The 14,621-nt window shown below is 39.1% G+C and overlaps 1 protein-coding gene across 1 annotated transcript in view; it reads left to right on the top strand.

Moving 5' to 3' along the window:
* myom3 (myomesin 3) overlaps positions 1-14,621 on the top strand; it is a 97,519-nt gene that overhangs the window by 15,517 nt on the left and 67,381 nt on the right. Inside the window, exons 6-9 of the mRNA XM_056475073.1 lie at positions 90-231; positions 2,676-2,875; positions 2,947-3,000; positions 12,089-12,216. Coding sequence (XP_056331048.1) covers positions 90-231; positions 2,676-2,875; positions 2,947-3,000; positions 12,089-12,216 — 524 coding nt within the window. The remainder of the gene's footprint in view (positions 1-89; positions 232-2,675; positions 2,876-2,946; positions 3,001-12,088; positions 12,217-14,621) is intronic.

Here is a 14,621-nt window from a genome sequence, read left to right as displayed (position 1 = left end):
ATCATCAAAGCATCCTAATTCAGGCTCTCTGCTGTCTGCTGTAGGAGAAATAATGAAGAGATGTGATTTATTTTTTTCCTCATGTTCAGATGGATCTGCGGTGGCGGTGGGCGCTCCAGGTTCTCCTCTGCAGGTGAAGTGTTCTGATGTGAACCGGGATTATGTGTTCCTCTCCTGGATTCCTCCCAGCGCAGACGGAGCTGCCGCGGTTCAGGGTTACTTCATAGAGAGGTGAGGCGTGAGCCGTGCTGTTTATATAGGGATAAAACTTAAAATAAAAGACATCACCATGGTGAAGAGCGCACAAGTGCATAACCTCCCTGTCTCCTAGCAACATGCAGCTTCATTCTGCAGTGCTTTATTCTGCCAGTTTCTGTCTTGTTGGCTTGTGTTTGGATGTTTCAGATAATTGCATCTTATTATGACAGGTCTGAGACCTCTAGTGAAAATGATTTGGGTGTGCAATTTTATGCTTCAATAGCCGTCTTTCCATCCACATATTTTTGTGCACATTTTGCACTGTCACGTAACTTGGATTGACATGGATAACTAGGATTGAGTATTGACTAGTGGATGTACTAGGTACTGCAGTCCAAATTCAGTCTAAAGGACTTATAAACCCCACCTTAAATTAGTGGTTTCCATTCCAGTTCTTGAGACCCACCGCTCTGAAAATGTTATATGTCTTCCTTACTTAACACCTGATTCAGTTCATCAGCTCATTAACAGAGAGATCCATAAACCATTTCTTGTGTGTCAAATAAGAGAGACATACAAAATGTGCAAGGTAGGGGGGTCCCGAGGAATTGGGTACCACTGCCTTAAATGACTGATAGCCCCGTCCCAAACGACTGATACTACCACCCTAATAGACTTATAGCCCCAAACCTTAATAGCTAACAACCCTACTTTAAGTGACCGATAGTCTCGCCCTAAAGGACTTATAACCCCGCCCTAAAGGACTAGTAGCACCGCTTTAAATGACTGATAGCCCCACCCCGAACGACTGATAGTTCTGTCCTAAAGAACTGATAGCCGTCCCTTAAGTAAGTCATAGCACTGCCCCAAATGCTTGATAGTCTTGCGCTAAATTACTGATAGCCCCGCCCCTAATGACTGATTATACTACCTCTAAAGGGCCCATAACCCCACCTTAGACGACTGATAGCCCCACCCTAAAGGACTGATAGCACCGCCTTAAATGACTGATAGCCCCACCCTAAAGGACTGATAGCACCGCCTTAAATTACTGATAGCCCCGCCCCTAATGACTCAAAGTCCTGCCCTAAAATACTTGGAGTCCCACCCTAAAGGACTTATAGCCCCATCTTAAATGGCTGATAGCCTCACCCCAAACAGCTAATAGTCCCACCCCTAAAGGGTGTATAACTTCACCCTAGTGGACTGATAGCCCCACCCTAAAGGACTGATAGCACCACCTTAAATGACTGATAGTCCGGCCCCAAATGACTGATTATACTACCTCTAAAGGGCCCATAACCACACCCTAAAGGACTGATAGCACCGCCTTAAATGACTGATTGCCACACCCTAAAGCACTGATAACCCTCCCTTAAGTGAGTCAAAGCCCCGCCCCAAACAATTGATCGACTAAATGACTGACAGCCCCACCCCAAATGACTCATACTCCCGCCATAAAGGACTAATTGTCCGGCCCTAAAGGACTTAGAGACCCACCCTAAAGAACTGATAGCACCACCTTAAATGACTGATTATACCACCTCTAAAGGGCCCATAACCCCACCGTAGATGACTGATAGCCCCACCCTAAAGGACTGATAGCCCCACACCAAATTATTGATAGCCATGACCCCAAAAGTACTGATAGCCCCGCCCTAAAAGACTGATAGCTCTGCCCTAAAAGACAGATAATCTTGCCCTAAAGGACTGGTAGCTCCTCCTTAAATGGCTGGGAGCCCCGCCCCTAACGATTGATAGTCCCACCCCTAGAGGACTGATAGCCCTGCCTTAAAGGACTGATAGTCCCACCCCTAGAGGACTGATAGCCCTGCCTTAAAGGACTGATAGTCCCACCCCTAGAGGACTGATAGCCCTGCCTTAAAGGACTGATAGTTCTGCCCTAAATGACTGATAGCCCTGCCCTACTTATTGCCTCACCCTAAATGACTTATAGTCGCGCTCCTTAAAGGGCAACAAAACACCAAAACACATTTCTTGAGCTGTTGACATTGGTATACGTGTCCCATGCTGCTATAAACTATATTAAGACACATATATTTCACAAAAACGTGATAATTGGTTGTTTTTGCGTTATTTCGAAGAAATTCGTTCCTCCGGTTTGAAACGAAATTCAAAGCTGCGTCACGGTGAATAGATCCTTGTGTGTAATCCAGCGTGGAAACTGGCTGTCTGTACCTGGGAGTACTTTGTGACGTCTCTGGGTGTGTTGCTATCATATAGTATATGATAGCAAAAACAGCGACGCAGTGGCGTAGTAGGTAGTGCTGTCGCCTCACAGCAAGAAGGTCGCTGGTTCGAGCCTCGGCTGGGTCAGTTGGCGTTTCTGTGTGTACACTGAGTACAGAGAATCCAAATTTCTGATTCATAATAAACTCATAAACTGGTCATTAGTCTGCTGATGTTAATGTATGTTGTAAATGTTGGTTTATGACGTTCTCTGTTTTCTGCTACAGGTGTGACATCGGTGTTGGGAAGTGGGAACGCTGTAATGATGCCATCCAGAAGGTGTGTCAGTATCCTGTAATGGGCCTGAAGGAAAACACCATGTATCAGTTCAGAGTGTGTGCCGTCAATCAAGCGGGTGTAGGACGCCCGTCTAAACCCAGCGACCCAATCCTGACCTCTGACCCCCTGGAGCCCAGCAGGACTATGGGTAAGAGTCTCCGAATGGCGCCTGCAGATTCTTCATTTCTGTGATCTCCTGCTGATCTCTGTGTGTTTTAGTGGTGAAGGTGGAGCGCGGCAGACAGATCGTGATCACTAAAGACCAGCTGGAGGGTGAGTAGATCATAGCAATAATATCCAGCTGCATTAATAAATAATACACATCACAAACAAGGCGATCAAGACAGGCAAATGGGGAACGTTGTATCTGATTACCATCATGAGCATCATTCATCATAGATGATCAGTCATTATTTATCTGACAAAGTCACTTTAGCAGATACTTGATTGCTGACTTTACTGAAACATTTTTCAGAGATATATAAAAGATCTAAATTGGACAGCTTTAATTTATATAATGGATTCATTATAATAAGGGAAATAATAGCAAGTTAATATGTATAGGCTATAATACATCTTTATCTGTGATAAAATCCTTTTAAATTTTATTAATGTATAACTCTATATTAATATTTTACTCCAGCGATTGAGTAGTATTTATTTGCTTAATCAAATAATAGTCATTAGTGTTTTAACTAATTATATTTATTTACATAGTATGAGTACCAAAGCTGCATAGGTGTTAAAATGATCATTATGATATGATAATGAAATAATGCCTGAAATGGGAAACTCTAAACTGTTCACAGTCACAGATGGTCTCGATCGCCATATTTGTGAAATACAGTAGGTGGCGATAATACTCCTAAGGAGTTAGTCGTCGTTAAACAAGAGAAAATAGAAGAAGACTGATCCGTCATTAACCATATGTGGATTGCCCCTGCCTAGATTGTGTGTCCTGGATTGTGTGTGCTGAAACGTGTGTGGGATCATAGGGCTGTACGATATCTCTGTTGATAAGTCTCTAATGTCTCTAATGTCCCTGAGTGTGTGTGTGTGTGTGTCAGCATAGTGGCTGATTCATAAACAAGACTAACAGCTTATGCGAATGAGGGAGAGATGGTTACTAGTGGGCGGGGCTTTCACCCTCTGATGACACGTACAAAGGGAGAATGTCAATCAAAGTGTTTCTGCAGACTGTTTTATTAATTCTGATTATAAACACTAGAATGAATACATTTATACCATTAAAAGCTGGTTATATTCACACACTGCTGCCACACAACTGTTTTTAAACCTCTTATAAAAGGGATTTCTGCATAATAGGTCCCCTTCAAGAGAGTAAAAGCCACAATATTTCAAATGATGAAATTGAAGCTGCTTCAGTTCAGTTCAGTATACAACTATCAGATGAATTGAATAGTTCTATTTGGAAAGCATTTATAATTTTATATTGTTTAGGATGATTTTTGAAGTGCATTTGCATAAAATATACAGTTAGGGTTATAAATATTTGGACATCGACACAATTCTAACACAACGGATTTGAAATGAAACCAACAAGATGTGCTTCAACTGCACACTGTCAGGTTTAATTTGAGGGTGTTTACATGCAAATCAGGCGAACGCTGTAGGAATTACAACAGTTTGCATATGTGCTTCCCACTTGTTAAGGGTCCAAAGGTAATTGGACAATTGTCTTCTAAGCTGCTTCATGGCCAGTTGTGTGTTATTCCCTCATTATCCCAATTGCAATGAGCAGATAAAAGATCCAGAGATAATTTCAAGTGTGCTATTTGCATTTGGAATCTGTTGCTGTCAACTCTCAAGATGAGATCCAAAGAGCTGTCACAATAAGTCAAGCAAGCCATCATTAGGCTGAAAAAACAAAACAAACTCATCAAAGAGATAGCAGAAACATAAGGCATAGCCTAAAACAACTGTGTGGAACATTCTTAAAAAGAAAGAACGCACCAGTGAGCTCAGCAACACCAAAAGATCCAAAAGACCACGGAAAACAACTGTGGTGGACGACCAAAGAATTATTTCCCTGGTGAAGAAAACACCCTTCACAACAGTTGGCCAGATCAAGAACACTTTCCAGGAGGTAGTTGTATGTGTATCAGAGTCACCAATCAAGAGAAGACTACACTAGAGTGAATACTAGAGGGTTCACCACGAATGTAAACCATTGGTGAGGCCTTAAAAACAGGAAGGCCAGATTAGAGTTCTACAAAAGCCTTCACAGTGCTGGAACAACATCCTCTGGACAGATGAGATCAAGATCAACTTGTACCTGTGTGATAGGAAGAGTATGGAGAAGGAAAGGAAATGTTCATGATCCTAAGCAGTGAAGCATGGTGGAAGTGGTGACATTGCGTGGGCATATATGGCTGCCAGCGGAACTGGTTCTCTTGTATTTATTGATGATGTGATGCTGACAAAATCAGCAGGATGAATCCTGAAATGTTTCAGGCAATAATTTTTGCTCATAATAAGCCAAATGTTTCAGAACTCACTGGACGGCGCTTCACGGTGCAGATGGAGAATGACCCAAAGCATACTGCAAAAGCTACCAAAGAGTTTTCGAAGGGAAAGAATTGGAATGTTATGCAATGGCCAAGCCAATCACCTGATCTGAATCCAGTTGAGCTTGCATTTCACTTGCTGAAGACAAAACTGAAGGGAAAATGCCCCAAGAACAAGCAGTAACTGAAGACAGTTGTTGTAGTGGCCTGACAGAACACCACCAGGAATGAAACCCAGCATCTGCTGATGTCTACGCATTCCAGACTTCAGACTTTAATTGACTGTAAAGGATTTGCAACCAATTATTAAAAAGAGAACGTTTGATTCATGATTATTATTCTGTCCAATTACTTTTGGACCCTTAACAAGTGGGAGACACATATGCAAACTGTTGTAATTCCTACAGCGTTCACCTGATTTGGATGCAAATGGCCTGAAATTAAATCTTGTTGGTTTCATTTCAAGTCCGTTGTGTTGGTGTATAGAGCCAAAAATGTTAGAATTGTGTCAGTGTCCAAATGTTTATGACCCTAATATTAAATCACAAGCAGAGAATTACACTTTTGAGATGCTACTGCAGAAAAGATTCATTCACCAGTAGATTTTACTTGAGTTCATGGTTAAAAAAGCATCAGAAGAGTGTAGAGCTCTTGCCGAGGTGTAAGGGATTAAAAGCTCAGACAAATATTAAGGTGTTAGACCCTTCAAGCCCTTATAAGTAAGCATGAGAATTTTAAAATCCATATGAAAAACTGACAGGAAGCCAGTGCAATATTTCCAAAATAGGTGTAACGTACTCTTGCGCTGCTCATAGTCAGAATATTTAGTTCAATTTTCCATCTTAAACTTTCATTTTTTTAATTTAATTTTATTCATACTCCTATTTAGTTTGATAAATCAGATAAATATTCCCCTCAAAAATACGTATTAACAAAAAAATATGCATGATTTTTTACTTTTCATAGTCAGTTTTGGCCTGCCTTTTTTTTTTTTTTTTTTTTTTTTTTTATTATTATTTTTTTATTTATTATTATTATTTTTTTTTTACGTTCTCAACATGCATATTTATTCATTTTCCTTTGGCTTAGTTCCTTATTTATTTATTATTATTATTATTATTATTATTATTATTATTATTATTATTATTATTTATTTTATTTAATTAATTTTATGTTGTTTTTGTTTTTGTATATTTATTTATTAATTTATTTATTTGTTTATTATTTTTAGTTTATTACTTATATATTTATATATTATTATTATTATTTATTTATTTATTATTATTGTTATTTTTATCATATTATTATTTATTTATTATTATTATTATTTTTATTATCATCATTATTATTATTTTATAGTTTTATTTATTTATTATTATTATTATTATTTATTTATCATTATTATTTATTTATTTATTATTATTATTATTATTATTTATTTTTTATTGTCATTAATATTATTTATATATATATTTTTTAATTTATTATTATTATTATTATTATTATTATTGTTATTTATTTATTATTATTATTTATTTTTATAATTATTTTTTATTATTTATTTATTTATTATTATTGTTGTTGTTGTTGTTGTTGTTATTTATTTATTATTATTTATTTTTTATTATCATTTTTTATTATTATTATTATTTATAATTGTTTCATCATTATTATTATTTATTTATTATTATTATTTTCTTTATTTTTATTATTATTTATTTATTTATTTAATATTATTATTATCATTGTTTATTTTTTTCACACACACAACACACACAGACACACACACACACACACATTAAAATCCATCTTCCAGCTAATCTCAGTGGCCCATGATCCTCAAGTGTTGCCATGACAGTTTTGAGCACAGGCAACGTCACAGAAATCTTCCCTCTTCAGAGGCCCATCATCATCATCATCTTTTTAATGCCAATAATAGCTCCTCCGTCTTTATGGCTTTACCTGTGAATGAACGCTTTATATCAGATCTGCCCTCTGAAACTCCCTTCATTCATCATCATAACTGTCCCAGCTGGACGCTTCTTCAGGGCGCTTCATTCGAGAACAAGAAATGTGTCTCAAGAGAGCAACAAATCAATAGTTAAAGCAGAAGTGTGAATCTCAGATCATAATTCTCCTTAAGCAGAAACACTCATGTAAAGTTGATATTTTTCTAGATAAAAGAAGCCTTGTGTAGATATTTTCACATCAACTACACTGTTGAAGAACCACTGCGCTGTAAAAAATTATATGATCAATTAGTCATGACAGCATACAGTAGGTTTTTAGTCCTTTGTAACTTATTAAACTTATTTACGTATTAAAGTTAACCATGTTCTAACTTCTATAAGTTATGTGAGCTGTTTTAAGTAGGCATGGGATGATAACCTTTTTCAAGGTATACCGCGGTTTGGAAAAGTTAAGGTTTTAAAACCACCACAATTTTGTGCAATACCGTTCCTAAGGTATGTGTATAATTTTTTTATTTACATATTTGTAGGACAACAGTATCTCCAGCAGAAAAGATATCCAAAGATGCTGTAGTAAATTGTAAAAACAAAAAATCTGTTTTAGAAACAAATGAAGAAAGCAGAAGTCAATAATTTTTTTAGCCTGACATGTTTACTGCTCCGAAATATTTTAAATATTTCTCAAAATAAAATATATTGTTTTGAAATGGGGAAAAAGTTGTTTTTTTTAATCCAGATATTTAAAAAGACTATATTTTAGAGCAGTAATCTTGATACCTGTAACGTGGAGGCTGAGGCGGTGTTAGAATCCATGTGCAGAAGTTTATTTAAGGGGTTAGGCAGAGACATCAATGAGTAAACAAGCAGAGAGTCGGCAACATATAAGCAATCCAATCCAACAAACACAGGGGCAACTCCATGCGACATAAAAGCAGGCAGAAGTTCAGTAACACAACAATCAGTCCAAAACAGATCAGAAGGGCAAACGCAGAGAACGTACGTGGTCAAGGCAGGCAGGATCATACACAGGAAAACAGTCATGAAAGTCACTTGGAACAACGCTTGGTAAGGCAGGTAAACTGGCAATACTTTGCAACGAAGCATGGCCTGAGCACTCACTGAAATACAGGACAAACAGGAAGTGACTGCAGAGGTAGTGGAGCTAAGTCAGTAGTTGGGCAGGGGCTCCCTCTGCTGGCGTGGCGTTACAGAACCCCCCCCCCCCCCCCCCTCTAGGAGCGATTCCTAGAGCTCGATGTGGAAGGGAGGAGTTTAGGGGGTGGGATGGAGGGCGAGGACCATAGAGGAGAGGCGGTCCAGGACCATGAAGTGGACGTGGTCCTGGTTCGTGGAGCGGAGGCGGTCCTGGGCCGTGAAGCAGAGGCGGGCCTGGGGCGTGGAGCAGAGACGGGCCTGGGGCGTGGAGCTGCAGAGGGCCTAGAGCGTGAGACTGCAGAGGGCCTGGAGCGTGGGACTCAAGGGGATCTGGTGCCCACCATTCGGGAAGCTCAGGCAGCGGCGGCGGCCATTCAGGAAGCGCATGCGGCGGCCATTCAGGAAGCGCAGGCGGCAGCCATTCAGGAAGCACAGGCGGCGGCCATTCAGGAAGCGTAGGCGGCGGCGGCCATTCAGGAAGCGCAGGCGATGGCGGCCATTCCGGAAGCTCAGGGGGCGGCCAATCAGGAAGCTCAGGGGGCGGCCATTCAGGAAGCACAGGCGGCGGCGGCCATTAAGGAAGCGTAGGCGGCGGCGGCCATTCAGAAAACTCAGGTTGTGGTGGCCATTCTGGTGGCTCAGGTGATGGCATTTTTGGAACATGAACTTGGACTGAAACTATAGCAGGAACAGACTTGGAACAGGGAGCCACCTTGTGAGCTAGTAGCAGATTAGTGCTTACCAATGCGTGAGCTGGAGGGCTGGTTGTGGCCACTTTGTGAGCTGGAGGAATGGAGGCGGCCATCTTGTAAGCTGGAAGACTAGAGACGGCCATCTTGTGAGCTGGAGAAGACCCTGGCATGGCTTGAGCAGGCACTGGTGTGGCTTGAGCAGGCCATGGCATAGCTTGAGCGGGCCCTGGTGTGGCTGGAACAGGCCCTGGCATGGTGGGAGCTGAGGTTTTGCCGTGTTCTTCCACTGGACCCACAGTGAGAGAAGAACCACTGATCAATAACAAATAGTCAATGTACTGGGCCAGTGAAAAATTTATTTTTCCCCCTGGCAGCCTTGATCTCCATGGTTCATTAAGTCCATTGCGAAAAATATCTTTCAACGCCACTTCATTAAAATCTACCAGGCAACAAAGTTCACAAAAATCAGCAACATAGTGCTCAATAGTCCTCTGGCCTTGAGTCAGATCAAAAATTTTGGCTACTGGGTTCATGGCTGGGTCTAATTTTCTGTAGCTTGCAGGCTTGAAACTTCTGCTGGATTCAAGGGAGGCGAACTACTCTGTAACGTGGAGGCTGAGGCGGTGTTAGAATCTATGTGCAGAAGTTTATTTAAGGGGTTAGGCAGAGACATCAATGAGTAAACAAGCAGAGAGTCGGCAACATATAAGCAATCCAATCCAACAAACACAGGGGCAAATCCAGGCGACGAAGTATAAAAGCAGGCAGAAGTTCAGTAACACAACAATCAGTCCAAAATCTGTAAATGTAAAGTGTTGCGTCTCTTAAAGGCAGGATGGAAAATTGTTGGGCACGATGAATATGTTAATCCTCAGGTTTTATATGAGAATTGTGTCCTTAATCTGGTGAAAAGGATTCTGAATGATCCAACTCATATTTTGTTCCCACATTATGAACCGCTTTCCTCTGGTAGGAGATGTAGATGCCCTAAGTGTAGGTTGAACTGATATAAGAAATCCTTCATACTTGTTTCAGTGGGTTTATTTAACAAGAGTTTATCTTACTTAGCATTATAATGAGTGTAACTACTGTATTTTGTATTGTTTTTATTGTTTGTTTTTATGGGATGTCTGCAGCAATATGGTGATGCCTATTACAAATTTCCTGTCAAGGACAATAAAGTTTACTACTACTACTACTACTGCATATGCTGTCATGACTTATTGATCATATGATGTTTTACAATGAAAAAATACTTCATTAAAAAACACTTTTTTGGGGATATATGCTATATCCAATTAATTGTTTTTATTGAGTTTCCAGAAAAGCGATTTATAAATGTATGGAATTATTATTATTATTACTTTTTTCCAGCCAAAAATTTTATTTTGCCTCTTTTCTTTGAATCGTTGAATTCCTCCTCAATTGTAAGTCGCTTTGGACAAAGCGTCTGCAAAATGACTGAATGTAAATGTTTTATATCTTCTGAAAAATAGCATGACCATAACTGTACCCGTTCTCCATCAGTCCCTCGCCCTCCTGCTCCTTCTTCATTCTCAATCCTCAATCTTTCCTCAAAAGAAATGAAACATAATAGGAAATACAGTGACACATATGCTTGCTTTATTAAACATGCCTTGTTTATTGTATGTTAATGTATTTTCACTTGTTTTATTGACCTTATTCTGCAATGCGGAAGTGCACTCATTTCTGCGATTAAGAACTTCCAATTCAGTTTCCTACGGGAGAAATGACTAAGAATAATAAACATCAGAAAACGGTCAAACTACTCACTCTACAAACAAGTGTGTGCATGAATGGAAGTAAATGAGAGCGGAAGTCTGGAGCCGAAAAAAAGATTCTTATGGCTGTGGACACTCAGACATCAAGAATCAGGTCAATATTTACTGAAAAATAGCATGACCATAAACTTTACCTGTTCTCCATCAGTACCCTCGCCCTCCTGCTCCCCCTTCATTCTCAATCTTTCCTTAAAAGAAATGAAACATAATAGGAAATACAGTGACAAATATGCTTGCTCTATTAAACATCACTTGTTTGTTGTATGTTAATGTGTTTTCACTTGTTTTATTGACCTTATTCTGCATTGTGGAAGTGTGCTCGTTTGTGCGATAGTTTTAGGACCTCCGATTCAGTCGCCTATGGGAGAAATGACTAGGAATAATAAATGTCATAAAACGGTCAAACTACTCGCTCTACACACAAGTGTGTTCATGAATATACACAATAAGTAGAATAATAATATAATGAGAAAACATCAGTTTGCAACATCAAGCAGGAGAACGAGCTGTTTTTAATGTGTAAAAATGCATGGAAGTAAATGAGAGCGGAAGTCTGGAGCCAAAAAAAGATTCTAATGGCTGTGGACACTCAGACATCAAGAATAAGGTCAATATTTACTGAAAAATAGCATGACCATAAACTTTACCTGTTCTCCATCAGTCCCTAGCCCTCCTGCTCCTCCTTCATTCTCAACCTTTCCTTAAAAGAAATGAAACATAATAGGAAATACAATGACAAATATGCTTGCTCTATTAAACATCACTTGTTTGTTGTATGTTAATGTGTTTTCACTTGTTTTATTGACCTTATTCTGCAATGTGGAAGTGTGCTCATGATATAGTTTTAGGACATCCTATTCAGTTGCCTATGGGAGAAATGACTAGGAATAATAAACGTCATAAAACAGTCAAACTACTCGCTCTACACACAAGTGTTCATAGCTATACACAATAAGTAGAATAATATAATAAGAAAATGTCAGTTTGCAACATTAATCAGCATATCACACTGTTTTTAATGTCTAAAAATGAATGGAAGTGAATAAGAGCGGAAGTCTTGAGCCTAAAAAAAGATTCCAATGGCTGCTGCCGCTCATACATCAAGAATAAGGTCAATATTTACTGAAAAATAGCATGACTATAAACTTTACCCATTCTCCATCAGTACCTCGCCCTCCTGCTCCTCCTCCATTCTGAATCTCTTTTGTCTGCAGGTCAAATCCGAGTGCCGTTTCCCCCGACTGAGGTGCAAGTTTCTGAGCTTAGCGACACCTACGCTGTGCTATGTTGGACTGAGCCGGATCCGCGCGGACGGGAGCCTCTCAAATACTTCGTGGAGCGGGTAAAAACTGACCTCCATCCCACACAGCGCTCATTAATACAGGCCCTGCGGGGTCCTGCGCCTCTGCGTTTGTAGTTTTACCCTCGACTGCAAGCTGAATTAACTCTGCACTTTGACTAGCGTGCTAATTAGAGCCGGCGAATGCAGTTTCCTGGTGGCAGCAGGTGCAAAGACGATGCTTCATTAAGTGCATAGAGACTTTAATGTGTGTTGTGTGACACCGAATGCCTAATGTGTTTCCTTTACACTTCAGAGACTCTGCTTGATGATTTAAGGAGACCTTGCTTCAGTCTAAAGAAGGACTAGCTTTTTTACAAGTCCATGCACAAATCTTTTGGGGGTAAAACTAAATTAACTAGCTGCGGAAAGCCATAACTGTTAACATTAGGATGTGAAAATAAGCACAGGGTAAAAAGACATGCCTCAGGTTTTTTTTAGTTTCTTTTTTCTGTGAAAATATACACAAATTTACACATCATAATTAATCATAACATTTTAACCCTTGGATCATGCCATTTATAAAAAGTAAACACTGAGAGAAACGTACAGAGAAAGAGAAATGTACAGTGACTGTAACTAGGTGTGAAACTGACTAGTCAATTGGTCGACTTTAATTTTCTGCCGTGATGCTTTTTGGCTGATGTCGACTAGTCGCGATGCGCAATCACATGTATTTTGACCTGAACTACATGGCAGTGTAAAAGTCCATCTATTAGCCCAGTAACAAAACTAACAGCATGGTCGATGGTTAAATACGCATGTACGCCTTTTCTAGTGCTCCTGAAACGAATGTAGTTATTTATTAGAATTTATTTATATTCGGTTTTTACCTCCGAATTTAATCTGACTCCAATTTTAAGTGATCCTAAAATGTAGACTGTATTTCTAATTGTAAGAACGAATCACATTCATCATTTATGACTTAATTTAGAGTTTTGATTTATTTCTGTTCCCTCACTCTTCAGTTATACGTTCATTAAGGATCAAACGCCGCTCAGAGTTTCACGCCCCGGGTTTGCGTGTCTTCTCACGGACAGTATGTCGACACTCTGAAATTAGTCAGAGGGTGCAGGATTGACTCATATTCAAATAGGCTGGTTGCAAACGGCTCACTTATTCCTAAACGAATAGAAAATTTAGCCAAGCCCGTGCATCTTGCTACTTTCAGTGAATAGATGATTTAAAGATCTCCATGCTGTCGTGCCACACTGCTCCATACAGTCAAATGTGCCTTAGAATCCATCTAATCATGTCGCATCATAAAGGTAGCGCAGACTCCAGTTAATCTACTGGATATAAAAGATTTCAGAACAATTCAGAATGAATCAAAACTTAACATTTTATTTGTCAGGTAAAATTTGCACTATGCCAATTACATAATAAAACCATCAGAAAGCCAATTCAGAGATGATACTGTAAAAATACAACATCCATGACTCAAAGATAAGTCAGAGTTAGAGATGCATACCTGACCAGAGAAGTATGTTGCAGCATAAGTCTCAGAGATGCTGCAACGGGGTGTCTTTGCTACAAGATCCCAATGATATTTGTTCACATTTCCTTTAAATACTCAACTCAGAACAAATATGTGGCTCTCCCGCTGTCTCTCTTCAATAATATTATAAAGTTAAAAAAATTAGAACTGTCACTAGAAATCAGATTTCTATTAAAAAATACAATATCAATTCCCCTTATACTGTATTTATACAGCAAAATGAATAAGGACTCAGTTTAAAATAAAAGGACGTTTCAATTAATGCACATGTGTGGTGCTGTGGTTTAACTCGAATCGTGACACCAATAAAGGGCCGGCAACTTACATTTCTTTTTTTGTGATCAACATTTTATTGATTTTAGATTAACAAAATGAAAACAACATTCAAACAAAACAATCAAGGGAGGGGGGAGCAACAGACATAAAACAATTTTCAATCTGAAAGATTTACATGGAGGAGAAAAAATAAAAATAAATAAAAATAAAAAATGTTCATTCCTTTATATAGTCCAAAATGCTGGAAGAGAAACATTGCCATGCATCAATGGTACTAGGTCTAGCCTTATTGATTTGGGCTATTGTAGCTTCACAAGTCACTATTTTGAGGAGGCTATGAATCCAAAATGTTTTTGCACACATGTGCGGAGAAAACCAATTTTGTATGATTGCCTTCTTTGTAGCTGTAAAACCAGCAAATAACATTCTCTTCTTTAGTGAACTTATACAGAAATTAGTATCATCGTTGAGGAGACATAAACCCGGATTAGACACATAATCAACTTGTAGTAAAAAGGACAAAACAGAATTTACATGAGACCACAAGTCGGCAACAATTGGACATTCCCAAAACATATGAAGAAAGTTACCTGAGGATACAGTGTTACAGGTATGACAGTTGTAATTCGACTGC

Source organism: Danio aesculapii, chromosome 16 (genome assembly GCF_903798145.1).
Source record: "Danio aesculapii chromosome 16, fDanAes4.1, whole genome shotgun sequence".
NCBI lineage: Eukaryota > Metazoa > Chordata > Actinopteri > Cypriniformes > Danionidae > Danio > Danio aesculapii.
Note: the sequence above shows the minus strand (reverse complement) of the source record. Positions and strands in the feature narration are given on the sequence as shown.